This window comes from Rhinopithecus roxellana, chromosome 10 (assembly GCF_007565055.1).
Source record: "Rhinopithecus roxellana isolate Shanxi Qingling chromosome 10, ASM756505v1, whole genome shotgun sequence".
NCBI lineage: Eukaryota > Metazoa > Chordata > Mammalia > Primates > Cercopithecidae > Rhinopithecus > Rhinopithecus roxellana.
This window is the reverse complement of record NC_044558.1, coordinates 4,729,297-4,754,476: the sequence shown is the minus strand read 5'-3', so window position 1 is coordinate 4,754,476 and position 25,180 is coordinate 4,729,297. Positions and strand designations below refer to the sequence as shown.

Below are 25,180 nucleotides of genomic sequence, written 5' to 3'. Positions count from 1 at the left end.
GCACAGAAAAAGATGGAGAAGGTATTTTCACAAAGTTCTTCTGTAATAACATGCAGCTTTCTTTAAGAAAGTCTTTTATAAACCTACTTGCATCACTGACTCACTGAAACCACAAAGTAGTTGCTTGAACAAGAACAAAATAAAATGATATATACGCACTGCCTTAGCCATATGTGGTTTAAAAACTTCCTGTCATTGACTGCACACTTTCTATCTCTCATAAATATACTTAGAATCCTCCTCCTCCTTCCACACCTGTCATGATCTCAATCTTCACGCTTTTAGTCACTACTAAGAATAATGTGAAAATGTTTCTGATCACATCATTGCTAGTTTGTATGAGAAGAAGGAAGCTATTTTTATGTAATATGGATATGAGTTCTTTTGGCGAGGGTTGATAAAAGTAATAACAATTGGTAGAAGAATAAGAGGGTATACCAAGATATTCTGAAAGGTTTTGTGAGGATATACTTCTATAGGGATTTTCTAATACTCAGCTGGCTCTGTTATATATAACACATATTGCCACAGCAAACCCTCAACTGCCTTTAGTGGGAATATAAACTGGTAGAAATACTACAGAGAGTAATTGCCAATGCTATGAAAATTATAAACTTTAACCTGGGAATTTATCTTTAGGAATCTCTTCTGTAGATATGCTTACTGCTCACACACATGAACATTTATTCATATGCAAGGTTATTTACCATTACTAGGCATCACTACTTATAATAACAAAAAATAAGGAATAGATCAAATGTCTATTAGTAGGGGACTGATTTAGTAACAGGATATCCTGCAATGGACTACTATGCAACAGCATAAAAGCATGAGGATGGTCTTTATGGACTGATACGAAATGATCTCCAAGATAAATTACTCAGTGAAAAAGGCAGAGTACAGAATAGTGTTACGCAGAAAGCTGCCATTTATGTAAAAGAGGAAAATAAACAAGTACACACATACACTTGCTTATACATACATAAACATCTGTCTGCAAGGGACATGTGTGATAGCACTGGCTGCCTCTGAAGAGGGAAACTGGATAGCTGGGAACAGAGTTACGGACACTTTCACTGTATGCTCTTTTGTATAGTTTGAATTGTGAATCTTCAGAATGTCTGACCTATTTAAAGAATGATTAAAAACATATAAACCATTTTTTTTCAAGTTTATTGAATAGATAAACTGTAGTGAACCCTAGTCAAGTTATGACTAGATAGCCACATTCTAGCTACGAGAAAGGAAAGAATTCTATAATTTCTGGGAGAGAGGAACATGGGAGAGGGGAACAAAGACCCTTCAGAAAGGTCTTCCTTATACCAAGCAAAGATATATCTCTCTGCTACTGTGCAACAAAAATATATGCACCTGAAATACTATAACCGTTTCTTTTAAACACAGCAGGTGAAAACAAAGAAAAGAAAGAAAGAAAAAAGCATTCAAAAGTACCAAACGCACATTTAAAGGAGAAGACAGCCCCAATTTTAAAGCTTACCATGTTTTATTTCCTGGGCACCAACATCAGCTTTTTATAAGAAATAATAAAATACTGGCCAGGTGCGGTGGCTCACGCCTGTAATCCCAGCATTTTGGGAGGCCAAGGCAGGTGGATCACATGAGGCCAGGAGTTTGAGACCAGCCTGGCCAACATGGCAAAACCCCATCTCTATTAAAAATACAAAAATTAGCCAGGCATGGTGTACACGTCTGTAATCCCAGCTACTCAGGAGGCTGAGGCACGAGAATTGCTTGAGCCCAGGAGGCAGAGGTTGCAGGGACTGAGATCGCGCCACTGCACTCCAGCCTGGATGACAGAGTGAGACTCTGTCTCAAAAAAAAAAAAAGAAATAATAAAATATTGTGTATGCATTCAAGCCAGACAAGAGGATGCTTGTGATTTTATATCTGTGATATATGAAATAAAAGAAAAATACAACTTAACACATATTTGAAATGACTATTACCCTAATATTTAGGTCCTAATATTTAGGTCCTAACTAAACAAACCAATGGTACCAATTCAATTTACAAAGAAACCACTCTTTAAACTTTCATTTTTCAATTAAAAAACAGCTAAATTACTCTGGGATTTGAGCCAGAGATTTTTCTTTTACCTGACTTCCTTAACCCTCTTCCTATGTATAGATAAAAAGCTTCTGAAGAAAGATGCCATTAACTTTTCAATAGCTTTAAAAACCATTTCCAGGATGGAGGTTTCTTAAAAAATTAAAAACAGAACTATCTTATGATCCAGCAACTCCATTTTAGGGTGTATATCCAAAGGAAATGATATCAGTATCTTAAAAAGTTATCTCCATTTTGGCATTAGTTGCAATAATCAAGATATTAAAAACACACCTAAATGTACACACATACACAGACAGACACACCATGGAATATTATTCAGCCGCAAAAAAGAAAATCCTGCCATTTGCAACCATATGGATGGACCTGGAGGACACTAAGCATCCTGGAGGATGCTAAGTGAAATAAGCCAGACACAGAAAAACAAATATTATATCATCTCACTTATACATGGAACCTAAAATAGTTGAACTCACATTGGTAAAGAGTAGAAGGTGGTTACCAGGGCTGGGGTGGGGGGAAATGGGGAGATTTTTGTCAAGGGGTACAAAGTTTCAGCCACACGGATGGATAAGTTCTGGAAATCTAATGTATGACAATGTGATTATATTTAACAATATTCTAGTGTATACTTGAAATTCATTAAGAGGGCAGATCTTAAGTGTTCTCACCATGGACACAAAAAGTAGTAACTATCTGAGGTAATAAACATGCTAATCCATGTGAAGTAATTATTTTACAATATCTGTGCACACTGAGTCATCAAATTGTATACCTCAAATATATACAATATTGTCAAATATATCTCAATAAATTTAAAAAATTTTTCCTGTAAATTTCCTAAATACGAAGAATGTTATGTTATGGATAAATAAAGAAAAAGCAGTTATTTGAGGATACAGTTTTTTTTTTTTTAAAGAACGAAAAATAATTCATTTAACTGACTTCATGCTACTTAAGCCAGTCAAAGATATAACATACAAAAAGTGTATATTTTGTGCTACCTTTTAGTCTACATTTCCAATCCCCTCTGTAGTAATAATTACATCCATTTTAAAGATATAGAACTTGGATCAAAGATCACCAACTTTCCACTGAGTGTCTACTTCAAGTATAACTACAGTACTGAAATTTAACAATAGTTTTCACTAAGAACCCTGAAGAAAATCATTCCCTTAAAAAATAAAATTAGGCACAGAGTTCAAGCTTCTGAAGTTCTGGATATATATACAAAGGAATAGAAATCATTCTATATAAAGATACATGCACACGCATGTTCTTCACAGCACTATTCACAATAGCAAAGACATGGAATCAACCCTAGTGCCCGTTAATGATAGACTGGATAAAGAAAATGTGGGACACATACACCACGGAATACTGTGCAGGTATAAAAGGGAATGAGATCATATCCTTTGTAGGGACATGGATGGAGCTGGAAACTGCTATCCTCAGCAAACTAATGCAGGAACAGAAGACCAAACACCACGTGTTCTCACTTATAAATGGGAGCTGAATGATCAGAACACATGGACGCATGGTGGGGAACAATACACACTGGGGCCTACTGGGAGAAGGGAAGAACATCAGGAAGAATAGCTAATAGACAGTGGGCTTAATACCTAGGCGACGGGTTGACAGGTGCAGCAAGCCACCACGCACACGTTTACCTATGTAACAAACCTGTGCATCCTGTACAGGTACCCTGGAACTTAAAATAAAAGTTGAAGGAAAAAAAAAACCCCAAAAACCAAAAATACATTTTGATGTTCTTTTTATAGAAAAAAAAAAAAACTTAAAATAATCTTAAATTTTGTTTTTAATTTCCCTCTATCTTCCAGCAATATAATTTTCTATATGATCTTAATAATGATCCATATACTATTACAGTGTTTACAGACAGAATGTAATAAAAGTGAGTTTTACTCACCAAGTGATTCTTTCAACTTACTCCTGCGCTGGGTTCTGGCATAAAGTACCACCTGTTGGACAACTTCTAATTGCTCTTCAATTCGGGGAAAATGGAAGTCAGTGCATTCTTGGCAAACTGTGGCAAAATCTAAAGGACCCAAAACATTTACAAACTTCTAAATGCAAACTATCAAATATTTAGTATTTACTTACAATGAGATTTAGTAGAAACAGAAAATAATACTTATTTTTCTTAAGATTTCTTATACTTGTCCTTTAAATAATTATGCCTTAAGTTAGGGCACAGCAATTTTGTTTTGATTAGAAACTTAACCTCTCAATCACTCAAAAGAGTATACAATTAAGAGACAAAGAAATGTTAATTCCAGGTCTTCTTTAAATAATACTTTGATCATAATCCACCCCAAAAGGTGCTATAAAAATACAAGAAAGTTCTTATATTTATGAGGGGAAATAAATTCTATTTAAGCTTCTTTCAAAAAACAGGTATACATTTCATGTATTTTATATATTTTACATTTTATATATTTACAAATCTAGAAATAATCATAAAAAGTGAGTTGTACTAAGAGGGAAGGTAGAATTTTACCTAGCAAATTTAAGAGGTAGATTATTTAAAAAAAAAAAAATATATATATATATATACACACACACACACACACACACACACCACACACACACACATACACAGATAGACAAATGGATGAGCTAAAAATCACCAAGCCAGGATTTGCTTCTACACTGAAAACACGTGACTGCTCTTTTTGTTTTACCTTGTAATGAGAATTCTTTAAAAACATTATTTATAATATAATAGCAAAGAAAAACAAACATCATGAAGCACTCTATCAGTGCTACAGTTTGAAATAAAATAACTATGGCTGGGTGTGTTGGTTTGGTCTACTTGAATGCCAAGGTGATTAAAATGTTTTTTCAGTTTCCCCATAATTCCTTTCTTTGTAAGAATAGTGTTATAGGGTGAGATTTAACAAAATACATGTGTGTGATGTTAACTTACCTCTTTTAATACCACTATATGAATTAATTCGATTATCTACTAGTAAAACCAGGCCACAGAGAGATGTAGAATAAAGTGACAGAGCTGTTTGGAGCCGATGAAGTTTCACACCACTTCGATGATTTCTTTTATGCTTACAGAAGTCCAGCATATCTGCTCTCAGCAATCTCAAATTATGCATGGTCTTTAACTGGGCTCCTGGGGGTAGGCAATAGTCCAGGAAAGATACTTAAGCAGCTGCAAAAAGTCCAGTATAACAGGATGCGAATCTCTATGGCAAGAATCCAGATAAATCTGTACTACAAAATAATTAAAAATGGGCCTTGCAACTTTCCATTTTAATGACTATTTCAATTTAATCTATCTGAAAAAACATTATATAAATATACGAAACTTAAAGCCAACAAAATATAGTCTTCCTTAAAGCAAAACATAATTTGGAATTAAAAATAACATAGGTACACACTACTCATATGTTAGGGATTTTTCTCTTACAGCATATAAAAAAAGTTTCAGCGGCCAGGCACGGTGGCTCATGCCTGTAATCCTAGCACTTTGGGAGGCCAAGGTGGGTGGATTGCTTGAGCCCAGGAGTTCAAGACCAGCCTGGACAACATGGTGAGATCTTGTCTCTATTATTTTAAAAAACTAATAATTAAAAAAAAGTTTCAGAAGTTACAATAAATTATAATGGAAAAAGTTAACACACTTACCTAAGTGAATGGTAAAACTTTCTTCTAACTTTCTCTGTTCCTCATAAATCCTTCCAATTGCTTCTACAGATTCTCTGAACTGACTTGGCTGAACTTTAATTTCCTCACTAGAAGTAATAAAATTATTGATATACTTTTATGTTTGTCAAAAACTTTTCTTAAAGGAAACCTTTATAATGAGAGAAAACTGAACAGCTGAAAGTCTTGTTACTTTCTTCCTAAAGTCATCCTTAATCCATGGTGACAAGTAAGACCATAAGCACCAATAGGTTCTAAAATTCCCACTTGTTCTTTCATTTCCTCACAATAAATAAAGCAGATTATTATTTTCAATCATTATGTCAATTAATATACTACCATTTAACATTTTTAGCAGCCTAAGAGAATGATTAAATGAAGCAATTAACTTATTACTTTAAAATCACATAATATTTTAAAATATATAATACATCCTATACCAGGGCTAGCTCTAGGCAAAATTAGAAAACAGACGAAGTGATAGCAATGAAAATTTAAAGTCAAATAAAATAGATAATAAAAAAGATGAAGTTCATTTTGATGTATACATATGCTTTATTTTTACCATTTCTTGTTTTTTTTTTTTTTTTGAGACGGAGTCTCGCTCTGTCACCCAGGCTGGAGCGCAGTGGCCCAATCTCGGCTCACTGCAAGCTCCGCCTCCTGGGTTCACACCGTTCTCCTGCCTCAGCCTCCCGTTTGTTTTGTTTTTTACCTCCAACATTCTCCTCCTACTAAACTGCCTTTCTCTTTGCTCTCCTCTTTACAGTTCCTGAAAAGACCTCCACAAGAGAGCAATAACTACATCATTGTGGAATTCAAACAGTGGTATGCTGAAGATGATACAAGTCTGTACGAGTCATCCATTTCCCTAAATTTTGGGGGCTAATCCCAATAGCCCCATTAGACTCAATGACTGACTTCATTAGTAAATATGGTAAATTTAAACCTTGCCATTTAATCTACAACAGGGGACCCCAATCCCCCCGTACTGGCCTGTTAGGAACCGGGCCGCTCAGCAGGAAGTAAGCAGCAGGTGAGTGAGCATGACCACCTGAGCTCCACCTCCCATCCGATCAGCGGCAGCATTAGGTTCTCATAGGATCGTGAACTGTATTGTGAACTGCACATGCAGGCAATCTAGGTTGTGTACTCCTCGTGGAACAGTTTCATCCCCAAACCCTCCCCGCCTCTCCTTTAAAAACTGTCTTCCGTGAAACTGGTCCCTGGTGCTCAAAAGGCTGAGGACTGCTGATCTACAAAATCACACCTTTCTGGACTCCATCAGATAAGTGATAATAAGGCAACCTTGTAAACTGAATTCCACACCGTGACATATCCCTCCAAGGACGGACAGGACATATAAGGAGTTTCATCTTTGTTAGAGCATAGCTGAAATGGGATGCTGTCATACAAGCGGGTAAAAAGAAAGCAGCTAAAATTTAACAGATTCTTGAAGGCCAAGTGGGCTAGCATATCAAGTTAGAATAGGTTGGAGCCACAGACACCGGAACTTGCAAACTCTTTTCCATTGGCCTCCATCAGGTATTTCCAGAAAAGACCGAAGGCAGGAGACAAGAGAGCCTTCTCAAGGGCACAGGCAGAAATGCTGAGAATCAAGATACATGAGGCTTGACCAAACTAGGAGCTGACAAAGACAACAAAGAAGGAGAAGAGTTGAACAAAGTGACCTTCCTGACCCCCAACTATGAGCCTAGATTCAAGTAACAAATCTACTGCTGGGAGGCAGAGCAAAAGGTTGGAGACCAACTCCACTCTGCAGCTCTGGCATGCAAAGACTGCTGAAAGCAAGGGATGGAGCAGAGAGACAGAGAAAAATCCTCCTGGACCCCCAAGTGCCATTCTAAGCACAAAGTAGCACCAGTAGAAAATGAAGCCTGTGGTACATTGAAGGTCCTGACAGACACGAAACCAAACTGGGATAAAAGCGGGGTAAAAGACTACACATTGGGTACAGTGTACACTGCTTGGGTGATGGGTGCACCAAAATCTCAGAAATCACCACTAAAGAACTTACTTGTGTAACCAAACACCACCTGTTCCCCAAAAACCTATTGAAATAAAAGAATTTAAAAATTTTTAAAAAGAAAGCCAGAAAGTCAAAAAATTACATGAAAGCAAGATCTCTAACAAACTTGCCAAGTATTTTCAGATTTATCCAAGCATCATTCCAGTGAATAAGCTAATAAATAAAGTCTAATGCTAAGGGGAAAAAAAAGAAACCAAACTTACCTCAACTGCTAATAAGATGTGAACAACCTTCACATTAATACGGTTCATTTCTGGACATAAATACTATTAACCTCAGTCTCTTCTAATACCCACAATATCCAGCATTCAGTTAAAAAAAAGAAAAGAAGAAAAATAGGCTGGGCACGATGGCTCATGCCTGTAATCCCAGCACTTTGGGAGGCTGAGGTGGGCAGATCACGAGGTCAGGAGTTCAAGACCAGCCTGGCCAACACGGTGAAACACCATCTCTACCAAAAATACAAAAATTAGCCAGGTGTGGTGGCATATGCCTGTAATCCCAGCTACTTGGGAAGCTGAGGCAGGAGAATCGCTTGAATGCAGGAGGTGGAGGTTGCAGTGAGCCAAGATCGCGGCACTGTACTCCAGCCTGGGAGACAGAGAGAAAGACTCTGTCTTGGTGGGTGGCTGGGTGGGTGGGTGGCGGGGAGAAGAAAAAAGAAGAAGAGACACCCAGAAAAGCAAGAAAAAAACCCAACCCACTGTCAAGAGATAAAGCAATCAACAGAAACAGATTTAGAAAGGATCCAGATATTGGGACTAAAAGAAAGGGACTTTCAAAAAACTATAACCAACATGTTAAAAGATCTAGTGGAAAGGTAGACAACACACAAGCAATTTTAGCAAAGAGCAGAAACAAAGGGAAATACTAGAAAGCAAAACATGGTATCAGACTAATGACCACAGATCAACTCATTTTATAATGCCACCATTAACCTGACACCGAAACCAAATTAAGATGTTATAAGAAACAAACAAACTATAGACCAACATACATGCATAAATGTATAAGTTGGTGGATATATGTCATATATATACATATGTGTGAAACAATACATATCATGACCTGTATATAAAACCTAAAACAATAAAACTTCTAGAAGAAAAATATAGGATAAAATCTTTGTGATCTTCCATTAGGCAAAGATATCTTAGACAAGATAGAAACCATTTAAAAATAGATAAATTGACCAAGCACAGAGGATTTTTGAGTAACAAAACTACTCTGTATGGTACTATAATGACAGATACATGTCACTATACATTTGTCTAAACTGACAGAATATACAATGGCAAGAGTGAGCCCTAATGTAAACTACGGACTTTGAATGATTATGTCAATATATGTTCTCGATCACAACAAAGGTACCACCTTGCTGGGGTATGCTGACAAAGGGGAAGACTATGCATTTGTAGGTCAGGAGGTAAGTCTTAGTACCTTCCTCTCAGTTTTGCTGTGAACCTAAAAATACTTTGAAGAAATAGTCTTTAATTGATAAACTACACTTAACTAAAATGAAAAACTTAACTCTCTGACAGACACAATTAAGAAAATGAAAAGACAAGCCACATAGTGGGAGAATATATTTGTAAAACACATTATTTGATGATGGACTTGTATCCAGAATATATAAAGAACTCTCGCAACTCAATAAGAAGACACATTTTTCCAGCACATGAAAAAATGTTACCATAATTAGGCATCAGGGAAATGCAAAGTAAAATTATAGACATCACTGCAAAACGTACTAGAGTGTCTAAACAGCAATATTGAGTGTTGATGAAGAGATGGAACATTTGGAACCCTCATATATTGGTGGTGGGAATGCAAAATTGTACAGTCACTTTGGAAAATAGTCTGGCAGTTTCTTCTGAAGTTAAATGTACACTTACCATATGACCAAGCAATCCCATTCCTAGGGGAGAGGGATTACATATTTATGAAAGAGAAATCAAAACACATGTTTATACCAGACCTGTTCACGAATGTTTATAACAGCTTTATAATTGCTAAAATCTGGAAATACCCCACATGTCCATCACTGAGTAAATGGATAAACAAATGGATGAGAGAGTATTACTGAGTAATAAAAAGAACCACTGATAAACACAACAACTCAAATGAGTCTCAAAAGTATTATGCCACGTGAAAGCAACAAGATACAAATTGCTACATACGGTTTGATTCCATTTATGTGACATTCTAGAAAAATCAAACTACAATGAAATAAAACTACACAAAAAGGGAAATTCTGTATCTTGATTGCGGTGATGATTTTATGACTCAGTTTGTCAAAATTCATCAAACTGTACACCTAAAACAGAAGAACTTTAACTTTATGTATTATTCCTCAACTGACCTGACTTTAAAGAAAAACAAAGCAAAAATAAATTTAAAAATACCACTTTTATCAATCTCATATAGTGGTTCCACACATAGTTGTGCTGAAAACAGATCTCTCCTGCCCAAAGAAACATCTATCAAAAAGAAAAGCAAAGTAACATAGTCACAATAAAAACATTATTTCCTAGGACTACCTGATTTTTAAAACCAGCCGCACCTACAGGCCAATGTTTACGCAATGAAATTGATTGTAAAGATTGAATTTCTGAAACTCTAGCAGCAAAGTAAGGGATAACTTTTTTTTTTTAAGAGACAGTTTCTCATTCTTGTTACCCAGGCTGGAGTGCAGTAGCATGATCATGAAGGGATAACTTTTACAGCAAAAAGGCTTTCACAGCTTCCTTAAGTCAGTGGCTTTCAATGTTTCTGACTACAATATACTGTATACATTTTACATTTAGGCTCAATATACACATTCACTTTAGAAAGCTTCACGTATGATGCACTCTGATTTTTTTCCCTATTCTACCGTTATTTTTAAAAGGCTGGTTGGAAAATAAGGGATGTAGAATGGTTCATAGCAGGCTGCAACAAACAGTCTGGGGAAAACGGTAAGGCAAATGAAAAACTAATATTTAGATAAGAGATGCTACAAATGTCAGGTAAAGAGTTAACGATAACCCATCCATCTGTCCATCCATTCATCCCATAAATTTTAACTGAGCATGTCTTATGTGCTAGTGTCAAGAGATAAACACTTGGCAAGGGACTGGGTATACGACAAAAAAAAAAAAAAAAAAAAAAAAAAAAAAAGACATGAGACTGACATTATACAAATAAAATGCTATTTAACAATACTTATAGCATACACTAACATATGCTGGAAATAGGATTATTATACTGTACTCAGTATATTTCCAACTGAATATACTTTAGGATTTGAAAAAAATTAATTCTCAAACATACAGATATGTAGCCAGGAAATAACATAGGCATGGCCAAGCTCTAAGGGAACATATGAAACACAATTTATTTAGGCCATGAGATGCCACACAAGTTATAATTCATGAGAAATCCTCCATGCTATTTCTGTACCTTCTATATGCTTCTGTTACTGCACATACCACTCTATACAGTATTATTTATTTATAGATCAGTCTTTCGAGAATATAAGGTCCATATAGGAAGGTTTTTTTTTTGTTTTTGTTTTCCTGCTTAGAGAGTGTTTGGCATTCAACCAATGTTTACTGCATGGAATGGAAACTAAAGAAATAAAGATAGTATTTAAGTATTTAGGTGTATGTATCTAGAACATAAAACTAAAGTTCTATTTCAAACTAACCAATAACCATTGCCCCCCAAATAATCCACATAAAGCCTATAATGCAAAAGGTGGTAAAAGAAGCACAAAATTATCTTGAACTTTCACTAGCAAATTAAAAATACATACAGCTAAAAGATTTAAGTTTGCAGTAAATATAAACCATTACTAACAATGGACCATTATACAAATAAGAACAATACATAGTAAATACCTAAGGGAGCTGTTGTTGGGGTTTTTTAGGTCTTGGTGAAGTTTTATTACCCATTCCTGATACTCTTGTTTTTGGATGGCAGTTGATTGTTTTAATTCATTTGACCATTTATTTTCTAGGTCCTAAAAGGAACAGTGTACCAACTGGTTAATTTTTTTACCAAAACAAAACAAAAAAACAACAAAAGAAAATGCAACTGCATACCTAAAAGTCACTGTATTTCACTTACTTGCTGGGATTCAAAATGCTGAGCAGCCAGTGAATTTACATCTTGATCTGTCAGTGATTTTCCCAACTCCTGCATCACTTTTTCCATTTCAATACCTTGTCTAAAACACAAATAAGCAAATCAGGGATATTCATCAAACTTTCAAGGTATATGATCCTTCAGATTCATCGAACACTCTTTATAAAGTGAAAATAAAGTTTATTTTGTAGAAATGTGTCCAGGAATGAGAATTAGAACTCGAAAGTACTCAGAATCCTTGGAAATAGGGACTACCAAATTATGATGACAGTGTCATATAATACCAACATCATTTGTGCAGCTAAATTTTCATCTAAATTTATTGCATAGATGAATGCAGTCAAAATCTAAGTTATCTTTCAATTACCACGGCTAATGTTAAAAACTCTGGACCTTCTTTTCACCTGCAAATTTCCTCAAAGAAGAGACTCTGCAATTTCAGCTTAAATGGATTTTCTATTTGTAGATGAACTAAAGTGACTTCAACCTCTGAAAGTTAGTTTACATTATATCCAGAAGCAGACAATTAGATCCTAAGTCAAATTATTATTAAGCCATAAAATTTACAGAGGGATGTAAAATACAGTCTGAAGATGTTAGTCACACCTTCTGCATTTATCCAAAGAAATAACGTGTATCCAAAAAAATAAAAAATGGTTTTTCCTACAGGAAAAACTAACCAGTGGTGTTAGAAGTACAGATAATGGTTATTATGAGGGAAAGGGTAAAGGACTAGAAGGGCATGAAAGAGGCCTCCGTAATGCTGGAAATATTCTATTTATTTATCTGGGTAGTGGTTACGTGGTCATGCTTAATTTGTCATAGTTTCCTGAGCTGTACACCCACAGTGTGTTGCCTTTTCTGTATGTATGTTACATTTTAATAAATAAGTTCACTTAAAACATTGAAATTAAAGATTATCTTCTAATACAAATGTATGCAAAAAGTTTGTTCTAAAACAAATTTCCAACAAACTGGGAAAGAACAAAACAGATATAAACTAAAAGGATTTTATCATCCTAGTTAATTCAAGTAAATTGCTCTTAAGAGTGAATTTCTGGCCGGGCATGATGGTTCACGCCTGTAATCCCAGCACTTTGGGAGGCCGAGGTGGGCAGATTACCTGAGGTCAGGAGTTCAAGACCAGCCTGGCCAACATGGTGAAACTCCATCTCTATTAAAAATGCAAAAATTAGCTGGGCATGGTAGCGGGCGCCTGTAATCCAAACTACTTGGGAGGCTGAGGTAGGAGAACTGTTTGAACTCAGGAGACGGAGGTTGCAGTGAGCTGAGATAGCGTCACTGTACTCTAGCCTGGGAGACAGAGCGAGACTCCATCTCAAAAAAAAAAAAAAAAAAAAAAAAAAAAAAGAGTGAATTTGTACTTATTTATAACACTGATTAAGATACTCATATATATATGATAAATTAAATTCAAGCAAGTTATACATATATACATTTCTATATATACCTTCTGGTAGTAAATATTCAATATCATTTAAATCCCACTTAATTCTAAAGCAGACGACTCCATTAATTTCTAATAACTACTACAGGTCAAGTGAAAATTATGCTTGCAAGTGAGATTCTTATTTAGAAACAGAAATAACTGCTAAACATTTATAAATACAAACTTAGACATAAATATATATTACTATTTTACATTACACATGTTCCCTCTAGTGGATAAAAGGTATCATTGCCATTTTTAAAGTTTAAAGAACTACCTAGAATCTGGTTTGCTTAAAAAAAAAGCACATTTCTTGTGAAGAAAAAGACAGAAATTCAACAAATAAAATTTCATGAACATCTATTTCATCCTAAATATGTCCAAAAGGCAACTAGCTAATCATATAGCTGATGATACAATATATATTTTCTACTATTAAGATAGAAGAAAATTTTATTACACAATGAAATACTAAATACAGCCTGGCTCAGTATGTCAGATGTGACAGCTCTGGCATCCTGCATATTATCTTGAAGATACTTAAAGAAAAAAGATCATTATAACTTGTACTATTGATGCTATGCCGAGAAACTGTCTTTTAAAGATGTACAATGGCATTAAAATGAAATAAGAAATAAGAGAATGTGTCATTTCTGCTCATGAACTGGATAAATAAATTAAGCACCAAAATGTCAGGTCAACCTCCACAGACGCTAGTGAATTACAACTTACCTTAAGTCATACTGTTCACCTTTGCAATAAATGTTACCTACCAGAGGAATATCGCTTTTTTTTTCAAGCTAGCAGTTTGGACAGGTGAAAAATAAATGACAAAACTTTTAAAAATAGATGAATTCAAGCATTATTTATATGTTTAGACAGAAAAAAGAAGGCCAAACCCCATCAAGAAATTGGCCAAAGATCATTTCAAACAATGAAGTAAACCCAAACAAACCTCTACTAAAAAACTATTCCACGAAGAAAAAAAGTATGAATATCAGTAAATGCAGCTAATTAGTAAGTTAATTCGACTTCCCAAAAGATGAAGAATCATGTAGAACAGAAATCTTCTTCTGATTTAGAAAAAGGAACCATTATAGACTATTAATGGCTAGATACAGAGTTTTCTGGGGGGTACAGGCAGCTAACTATGCTGCAAGTTAGAGTCACTCAACAGACGGACTGAAGTACTAGGAATGGAAGTATAGGGAGCCAAAGTGGGAATTTATCAATATACCCAAGAGGCAGAATGAGTATAGTCACAGAAGACCTGAGAGCTAGTAACAGATTCAGGATGACTTTAAGGTTATATTATTTGAAGGCCTAAGAGGAAAAATCAAACAAATGAAGTTCAACAGAAAGTAATTAATTAGTATTAGGTAATTCTATTTTTCTGTATTTTTAAAAACCTAATTCTATATTTTGTTCTTCTTTTTAAACTATATTCACAATTTTACTGGTTACATAATAAAGAACTAGAAAAAACATTTTGCCTTCCCCAGGGAAATATGTTTCAACTATATACCTAGTGGCAACCACTCACTACAGGTATCTCATCAAAAAGGAATAAACTGCCTCAATACAGCTGGTTAACAAACCAAACCTATAAACAGTGACAAATATCTCAAAACGTCATGTTCTTTTTGACAAAGAGATCATTCTAATATTTTACAAAGTATGAGCATAAACGGTCCAGAGGAGTACAATTGTTATGAAAATTTATAAATCTATGCAATAAAAATGCTAATTTGGTACACACAAGAGGGTATCCCTCAGGAACAATGATTAAACACATTTGCTTATTATTTTTCTGTACTTAAAATTTTCTTAACCATGACAACGTTCCAAAGATCATTCTCATCTTGCTAGCCTTACTGTTTTCTAAGGGGAAGCTAATGAGAACCAGGAACAAACCAGCACATCTTTTTAAATTTACTCCTTTGGGACTATTAAGTCGGTTACACTTAAAAAAAAAAAAAAAAAAAAAAAAAAAAAAGTGTTTTTGTCCTAATGTACTCTCACAATCAAAGCAACACTAGAAATATTACCTTCATTGCATATACACCCAGTGTCTTACATAAGTGTTTTTAAGATAATGAAAGTTATCAGATTCTGCTAAATTTCAATGGATTATCTAGAAGGACACATCCTGAATTCCTATCACAATTTATCTAGAGTTACTAGAAAGCTGTCAGGGAGGCCACTTCTTATTTTAAAATACACAATGCTAGCAGTTTTTGACATACTCCGAAGAAAAAATAAATAATAAAAGCAATGTTTGTATACTGTGTTAAGTAATCCATACAGTAGGAATTCAAATCTAATTACAACTTCTTGGAAAAATACTGGCGTTATTGTTTTTTTCTAAGGTATTTGAGCATACAAAATGAACTGAAAGAGCCATGGACATAGTTAGAGCAGGGCAATGCAGAGGTTCTGAACAGGGAGACAGAATGGTACAGTGGTTAACAGTTCTGAGGTCAGATTTCCCGGTTTCAAATTCCAGCATGCCCTTGGACAAGTTACGTATTTAAGCAAAAACTTCTTCATCTGTAAAATGGAAATAATGTAGGGTTATGGTAAAGATCAAATGAGACAGGGCATCCAAAGCACTTTGCACAGTGCCTGGAACAAAGCAAACCTTCTAGGGAAGTAATCTATTCCTCTTATTAGAGATAAGAATATACAAGGCCCCAGCATCATTTATTTAGGTAAACCACTTAGAAGGTGTATAAACCTATGAGGACCCTCCCAGTTGCAGTTACACATGTAAACATACAAGAAAATTAATTTCTAATATTGAAGTATTTTTTTCTATCTTATCCTTTTTGTAAAAAATAAAAACAAGCTGTTCTGCAGGCCATCTATTTGACAATGTAACATTTAATTCTGATAATGCAAGAAATTTGAAATACCTCTCTCGTAATTTTTTCAGTTCCACATCTCTTTCACCAATCAGTTCTGAGATACTAACAAAGTAATTATGTTCCAAATTTAAGAGAGTTTCAGAGGCAGGAGAATGAATTAAGTCATGGTACACATCTGCAAAATCTTCATCCCAGCTGGGTTCTTCAGGCCTTGCATGCTCTAATGTGGTCTACAAGATAATATACAGACATTCTTAAATCATGACCTAGTATTTTTATTTAACAGACTACCAGAAAAGTATGTATATGATTCAATTTTTGTACATCAATGACAGAAAGACCCTCTTTTATATATAGATGAATGTGTGTATATTATATAGGATTACCTAAGTACAGAAAAAAAATGTGGAGAGGCAGACTAAGTTCTTAATATAAGTTACCTGGAAGCAGAAATGAGAAAGAGGTACTAATGCGGAGGAAGCGATAGGAAGTGTCCATAATAAAAGCGTATGCTATGACCTCATTTCTGTGAAATCACACACATACACACACACACACACACACACACACACACACACACACACGATCAACAAAACGCTAATGGTGTCTTATTTCAGGACAGTGGGATTTCTGATAGCCTTTATTTATATTCTAACATACTGTATGGTAAAATAACTTGCAGGCATTAGTTATATAATCAGAGGAAACTTTTCATTATTAAAAAAATACTGCTAAAATAGGTTACATATTTAGAAAATAAGGTGACCTATGTGGTCACCTGTGAATGAAAGCCAAATTCATGCATACCTATATCAAGATAAATATGTAATTATGCATTTAGTTTGACCTTTTCTAGTGTTACATTTTCTTTTTAAAATATAAGCAGGCTTTTAAGTATATAAAAATGGTAGCTATTAAAATGATGAAGGGACTGAGTAAATGCTGATAGACAAGAAAAGCAGAAACAGGGAGAAACAAAATGGGAATGCTCTCAGCACACACAGATACACCCAGGGAGGTGCAGATGTCCATTCCAAGGGCAGCCTCCTCAACTCATCAGAGGAAACTGATATGCTGAGAAGTCCCTTGTCAAAGATCATATGATTTAATGGCATGAAGAAGCAATAAAACAAAGATTTTGATGTTTTTTCCATTATAGATCTTTGCAAAAGATACCTGTAAAAAAAAAAAAAAACAACTAAATTCTTCCCTTTTCTTATCCATGAAAATATTAAAAACTGGAATTTATAATATGACTTAAGAGTAATAATTTACTTTAAAACAACTGAACACATCACAGAAACAGGTATATTGAACTCACTCAGTCAACAGGGAAACTTTTCTAATTTGCTCTCTTTCACTTCAACCAGCTGCCACATCAGAAAGCAGGAGACTAGCTGAACCTAGAACTAGGATTTCATCTCCTCTATGCCTCTGAAACTCCAACACTGTTCTGATAACTGTTCATCTTTAGACGTGGGACTGCTGTAGGAATTATAACCAGCCCATGGGACTTAATTTCTGTTTAAAATTCACTTCAGGGCAAAGCTGAAATTTTGTAGGGAGGAACTACTGCAAGACTGCAGGGATGTGCTTGGCCACACATAACACCAGATGTTCAGTGGCCCCACTACCAGATCATTTAACTACAATAATCTGCAGCTTTAATTTTCAACTCAGCCTAGGGCAAGCCTTATGAATAGGTAGAAGATACCCACGCGAGAAGAACTAAACATAGTTTTTTCCTTGGTCTAATTTATGCCTCTCCCTCAGGACAGATGCTACTAGAAAGGGGACTGTGACAGCTGAGAGGAATGGGGCACTGAGGAAGTGGCTGCACGGAGAAAGCTATTCAATGTCCAGGCCATTATTTCTCCACCTCCACTTCCAGGCATAACGTCTGACTTCTTTGAGGTTCAAACCATTCAGCACCCCTTATCTTTCATGGCCATTATTATCTAACAACCTACCTGTCCGTCACTCACCCTCATTCCTGTAAAGCTTTGGCACCAAGTTCAAAGACTTCCTCTCTGCCCCACATCCTGCAACCTGGGTTACTTGGATATCCATGTGGATACCCATCCAAGGCCCTGCCTTCTTACTTTCCTGAACTCTACAGTCTTTACTGCGGAGTCCCAGTTAGGGCAAAGGAGTCAGGCTGGCAGGACCACAGGAAAGCAAACAGAAAAAGCAGAGAAGCTATAAGTCTGGCTTTCTTCATGGCCAGACCGAGCTTGTCCAACCTGTGGCACAGGATGGCTTTGAATGCCACCCAACACAACAAATTCATAAATTCCGATTTTTTTTTTTTTTTTTTTTTTTTAGCTCATCAGCTGTCCTTCATGTTAGTGTATTTTGTGTGGCCCAAGACAATTCTTTTTCTTCCAGTGTGGCCCAGGGAAGCCAAAAGATTGGACACCCCAGTCCAGGCCATGTAGTCCTTCTGCGCCCAAGTTTCACCAGACACCTGCAAGATAGGTGCAAGACTGCAGCTCACTGCAATCTTGGGGTTATCAGTACTGCACGCAGCACTCTACGGCATACAGCATAAACGCTGTCCCATAAAATCTCCAGCAAGTCTTTGTTTCCTTGAAGTCAGCTTCTCTTCTGCTGGCCTGCCCATTGCCTCCTCGCAACATATTTTCCTGCTTTCTCTAATAAATCTACCTTTCTTTAACTGCAACTGTCTTGGTAAATTCTTTTACCCCTGTACCACCAGCCCAGATAGTCATTGTTCACATGCAAAATTTACTAGTTCTCCACACCACCTCGGCCAACCATTTAGTATCCTCACCAGAAACTCAGTCAGTCAGTATTCAAACATTCTAGTCTCTGACTATAACCTCCACCCCTCCACCCAAGATTTCTCACTCAATAATTCCCAGGTAATTGGTATTTAACCTCATTAGGACCTTCACTTCATAAGTTTCTCAATGTTTTCATTTTTTTATCAGCCATCAAAGGCCATCTAGCTTCACTTCCTTCCCTATGTAGCTTACATTTTGTGATCTCGCATTTAACCACTGTCTTGCTGATATCCTCAACTCCCTTGACTGATGTACCTTATCTTACCTACCTAACAAAACCCTAATCTTATTCCTCTTCTCTATGTCTGTAGTCAGGCTTTGGAGAGCTGCAGCAGAAAAATCACAAAACTCTCTAAAGTTTACGGTGACAAACTGGTGCCACTCTTCATCTTGGCCTCAATGATGCCTGGCAATCCTATCATTGCCTGCTCAGTTTTCTCCTTAAATATCCAACAATCGTATGATACCTACCGCCTCATCTAAACAAATAACCTATCTTTCCTTAAAGTTGAAACAATCGGAAGAGAATATTCTCAACTTCCTGCTACCAAATTAATAAAATTATCTGGGTTTATATCCAACCTTTCCTGCTTCTCTTTGGCTATCACTGGAGAAGTACCTGTCTTCCCAGTTACAATTAATTCTCCATTTGAGTTCTGGATTCTATCCCTTCTAGTCCTAAACTCTGCCACCTTAAAAAACAAACAAACCTTTGACCTTGTGTTCCCATGTAGCCAGTGCCCCATCCTTCACCTCTTTATATTCAAACTTCTTCAGTTAGTACACTGATTCTTCCTATTTCCACACTCTCACATTCTTAAAGTCAATGAAATCTAGTTTCCACCACCACCAACTTACTGAAACTGATCTTGCCACAGACAAGATTACTTGATAAATGCAATGGATATTTTTGAGTCTTTTCTTTGCCTCTTATACTTGATGTCATCTTGGATTCTCTCAGTTTAATTTGCAGTGCTCTTTCTTAGTACCTAAAATCATTTGTGGTACACCTAATGGCACCTTAGACTTTATGAAACGGTATATTATTTAAATAGAAAATGATATTATGTGACTAGACAACAATAATGAAGATAAGTTTATAAAAGCAAACCAAAGGTTAAATGAATTACTATTGCTGGTTTAGGGCTGCCAGATAAAACGCAGAACACTCACTTAAATTAGAATTTCAGATAGTGAAAAATTTTTTAGTATAAATATGTTCCATGTAATATGTTGACATACTAAAAAATATTCATTTATCTGGAATTCTAACTTAACTGGGTGCCCCATATTTTTAATTACTAAATCTGTGACCCTATGCTGGTGAGATATATGCAAGTAGCCTCTTGTTTTACGAAGGTATTACACAGAAAGCACTTTGTCTTACGCGCTCACCCTGATACAGGAAGCACAGAAGCAGCAACATATTTATTACAGAATATTGGTATGCGGAGAAAAAGGATCTTATAACTATTTCAGGGTTACCATAGCATTTTACAAATTTTCACCCAAATCCAGAATATCCCTGAAATTTACGATCTCACCTATTTTCTTACCTCAGCATAAGCTTTGGCCCATGTACTCGCCAGCTGATGTAAATCTACCTCACCTGATTTCACAGCTTCCAGGGATGCTTCAGCGTCTCTATCATAATCTCTGAGGGATTCTTCTTCTATAAATTGAGTCAGAGCTTCTTTTAAGTCTGTTACAGGGACATCAAACACCATCATCAGCAAAATCCAGGTATAAATAGGGAACATTTTACCTGGCTAAGAATTCCAACATGAAATCTTATTTTTTAATTTTTATTGATTTATTTAGAGATGGGTTCTCTGTTACACAGGCTGGAGTACAGTGGCATGATCACAGCTCACTGCAGCCCTGAATTCCTGGACTCTAGTGATCCTCTCACCTCAGCCTCCCGAGTAGCTGGGACCACAGGTGCATGCCACCATGCATGGCTAACTTTTGTATTTTTGGTAGAGATGGGTCTCACCATGTTGCCCAGGCTGGTCTCAAACTCTTGAGCTCAAGTGATCCACCTGCCTTAGCCTCCCAAAGTGCTGGGATTACAGGTGCGAGCCACCTTGCCTGGACATGAAATTTTATTTTATCAAGCTGATACTCTTAATAGAATCTCCAACTAAAATGAAATCAGCTTAGGGGATCATTTAACTAACTTCATGATTATTTTCCTTTACTATGACAGGCTGTTGCATAGAGAAAGGTCAAAAGTCTTAACTCTTATGTATTCCCTTGGTACTAATAAAGTAATGTTACTTTCTTAAGCCTGATATTTCAGTTTGAAACCACGGGGGTATGAGGACATAAAGAAATGCTACAGATTTTGAGGGTCTGAACATTACTGTATTTAGATTAAAAAGAGTTTTCCATGTAGCTTTAAAGGGTACGTTGTAACATCCTTTGAAAGAGATGTCTTTTTGTCTTACCTGCTCACCCTGATACAGGAAGCACAGAAGCAGCAACATATTTATTACAGAATATTGGTATGTGGAGAAAAAGGATCTTATAACTATTTCAGGGTTACCATAGCATTTTACAAATTTTCACCCAAATCCAGAATATCCCTGAAATTTATGATCTGAGCTATTTTCTTACCTCAGCGTAAGCTTTGGCCCACGTACTCGCCAGCTGATGTAAATCTACCTCAGCTGATTTGAACTGAGGACATAATGGAAGAGCACTGTGAGAGAAGTTAGGACACCTGTGTCCTGGCTCGGGCTCTATCATTATCACCATGTTTGCGACTTTACACAGTGGTTCACAATTTTAAGTGTGATTAGAATCCCCTGGAGGCCTTAGTTAAACAGACTGCCGCATGCTACCCGAGTTTCTGATTCAGCAGGAATGGCACGGAGCCCGAGAATTTGCATGTCTACCAAGCTCTCAGGTGATGCTGTTGCTGCTAAATGATTAGAAACCATATTTCAACAACCACTGTCTTGGGTAAATAATTTAACCTCTTTATGTCCCAGTTTCCTTGTTTGTACGATGTGATTGGGCTATAAAGTTTCTAGATTCTCTTATAACTCTAACCTACGATCTAACATATTCTGAATTTTAAATTTTTCCTAGACTGTGAGATAGAACACAGACCTTTAAAAATGGTTTAATACATATAACTTTATAAAACTAATTTAGGTAAGCAAAGACTTCAAAAATTAGTACACTTTCTGTTCTATGGCATCTCAGAAATTAATAACCAGATTATTAAAAGGGCAACCAATTTAGCACTATAATGCTATTACCACAATTAGTGATAGCTAAACTGCCTTATAACGTCACCGAACTAAATTCAGAAGAGCTCCTTTAATTCCAAACTTGGTAGCAAATTTTTCATTATAAAATCCAATTTTTATACTTTATAAACAACTACCAACTATAGAAAAAAACACTTAATAAAGCTCTGGGGAAATGCTTTTATTCTTGGAATCAGTTCCTATTTTATGGCTGTTTCCAAAGCTTCTTAGGTTTATGCTTTCTAACATGAAACTTCTAATGACAGACTATTGAAACTAATAAAGCGATGTTACTTTAAAAAAAAAATCAGTCCTCACCTTTTTCTATAAAGCACGGTAAACTGTGCAGCAGCATCAGACGTCCATGTAAATGACTGGCATTCTCTTGAACAGGAAATCTGAGTGGCACTCTCAGTTCTAAGCACTGACTTCCTACTTTAAATTTATACACAAATTCTCTCTCTCTACTGCAGAGTCTTTCTCTGTTTTTCTTCATATTCTTTGACAGGATTTCTAAAGAGCAAAAAAGCAGAAGGTTATAAGTCCATAAAGAAATTATGTTTCATTATTGCTGTCCTACTTCTAAGAAAACATTCCACCATTCAAGCGATTTTATATGTGTGACTCTGAGCCAATTATTCTAGTTTTTCCCAAGTGTTTATCCCTGTACTTCCATGAAGAAAACAAAGTGCTTCTTAAAAAACAAACAAATAAAAAAACACTTTGTTTTAAACTTGATTTAAGAAAAAAAAAAATTATGGCCATAAAGTACTTTATATTCCAAGGCAGGGTTCTCAATAATAGGGAAGGACCATTGAGAGAAGAGCAGAGAGAATTCTTAGGGAGAGTTCATGGGGGGGAATACAAAGCTTATGAAACCGCTGGTAAAAAGAAAGTCAAAGAAGCAAATCAGGGACCCAGCAGTGATTCTGGAGAACTTAGAGGTTGTGGTCATGAGATCCGACTGGGGGAAGGGGAGTAAGAAAGTGTTAGAAAGATTTCCATGTGGGAAGAAGATACACAGAAAATAGAGAGTACAGGACCTCCACTTCCGGCCCACACCCCAAAGGCAAACTAGACACTACTAAGAAAGAAGAAAATCTAGTTAAAGGAAGTAAGAATCAACATCAATTAAAGATTTATTTATTCATTAGCCTTGTAACTAGACTTCCTATGGCTAGGCTTTCTCCCATCAAATCAGTTCTCACATTATTTTCTACACTGAAGTTATAGTAACCTTTCTTTTAAAAAAAGGAATATACTTATCTGATCATGTTGTTCATCCGTTTAAAAACTTTCTATGACATTCCATTGCTCTTGGGATAAAATGTAAACTCCTTATCCCAGTTTACAACACCCCTGCTTATATTTCCACTCTTTCTCAGAAACTGCACCTCTCCTTCCTAACACACAAATTCACAAATTTTATTTTCCAGCCATTCTGAACTTCTGTCAATACCAAACTTCTCTTTCCACGCCGAATCTTTTTGAATGCCTTTTCCTTGGCCTAGAGCACTCTTACTGATTTTAATTTCGTTGGATAACAATTGCTAATTCTTCAGGTCTCAGTTTAGCCTCTAGGAAGACTTATTCAACTCCCTAAAACTGGACTGGGTCCCGACAGTCTCTCATATTAGCATGGACTTATTTGAATCATGGCACTTATCACGCTCTATTTCTTACTCTTGCTAGAAAATAGTCTTCTTGAAGTGGGAGGAATACTGTCTTGTATTCCATGTATTAAGCAGGATGTTGGGAATGGCAAAAACTAATAAATAATTGTTGGATTGTGTGGCGTTTTTATTTCATGGTGCTCACGGGAAAAATAAAGAACAAGCAATTATTCATACGGTTCGTTAAAAAGATATCACCTGAAATATAAAAAAAAACTCAGAGGACTTTTGTACGTGTGGTGGGGGGGCGGGGCTGATAAGGTGAATTATCCAGACTATATTTTCAAATCTGTATGTAGGCTACACACAAAAATCTCCGTCTATTTCACCATAACGCAAATAGATAGGGTATTTGTTTTACTCAGGAAGAATTCACATTAAACGTAAAGCAATAAACATTTTTATAATGTTAGAAAACTACCGAAACTACATAAAGGTCTATTCTATGATGTAGAAATTTCACTCCTAAGTATGTATCCAAATACACAAACACGCATATGTTCGCTGAAGTACACAGGGAAGAATGCCCATACAAGTTTTACTTATAATAGCCCCAAACTGGAAACAACCAATATGCGTATTAGTAGAATAGAAAACTTGTTTATTTTATGAGATAAATACTACACGGCAATAAAAAAGAACCGCTAATAAATGCAAAAAAATGAATGAATCAGGAATGTTGAGAAAAAAAAAAAAGAGAAGGCAGACACAAAAGCTCTGGTTCAACATTCAGATTTGTGTTTCAAGAAACTGGTAGCTTTAGTTCTTTCTCCCCTCACTCTTTTTTTAGACTAATGGTCTATCCTGAAGCCTTGGCTCAGTTTTAGCAACCGTGATCCAGGAAAGTTTCCCATAAGATTATGGGAAGGGAGGAAGGCTGGACCGAACACACACAGCCAACAGAGCGGAGGCTCTGAGGCTCACATTAGGCAAAAGGAAGGCAGACGGTCGAACTGAGAAACTTCAACCGGGTGAGGGGACTAATCCCTCTGCAACGGGCGTCAGTCTGAAAGGGCGTCCTCACTCGGTTCTGGGCTCACCTCGCCTGGTTCCGAAGTCCTGAGTAGTCCGCTCACTCCAGCTGTCAGCGCGTCCTGCACTGGGAAACCAGCTGACTTGCCCACTTATACTTTCCAGCCCGCGGATCCGCGCCCGCAGATTCGCCACAACCATTTC

The 25,180-nt window shown here is 36.2% G+C and overlaps 1 protein-coding gene across 2 annotated transcripts in view; it reads right to left on the bottom strand.

Annotated features, from left to right (window-relative positions):
• The window catches only part of C10H12orf4 (chromosome 10 C12orf4 homolog), a 44,534-nt gene extending 19,400 nt beyond the window's left edge, over positions 1–25,134 (bottom strand). The window contains exons 1-9 of one of the 2 annotated variants that reach the window (XM_010359150.2): positions 25,045–25,134; positions 22,650–22,844; positions 20,628–20,773; positions 16,313–16,494; positions 11,930–12,029; positions 11,701–11,822; positions 5,752–5,858; positions 5,039–5,236; positions 4,019–4,147 (exon numbers count right to left, since the gene is read on the bottom strand). In XM_010359150.2, coding sequence (XP_010357452.1) covers positions 4,019–4,147; positions 5,039–5,236; positions 5,752–5,858; positions 11,701–11,822; positions 11,930–12,029; positions 16,313–16,494; positions 20,628–20,773; positions 22,650–22,827 — 1,162 coding nt within the window. In that variant the 5' untranslated portion in view covers positions 22,828–22,844; positions 25,045–25,134. Of the gene's footprint in view, positions 1–4,018; positions 4,148–5,038; positions 5,310–5,751; positions 5,859–11,700; positions 11,823–11,929; positions 12,030–16,312; positions 16,495–20,627; positions 20,774–22,649; positions 22,845–25,044 lie in introns of those variants that run through there. The other variant, XM_030939280.1, reaches the window with a different exon arrangement.
• Between the last annotated feature and the right edge of the window lie 46 nt (positions 25,135–25,180).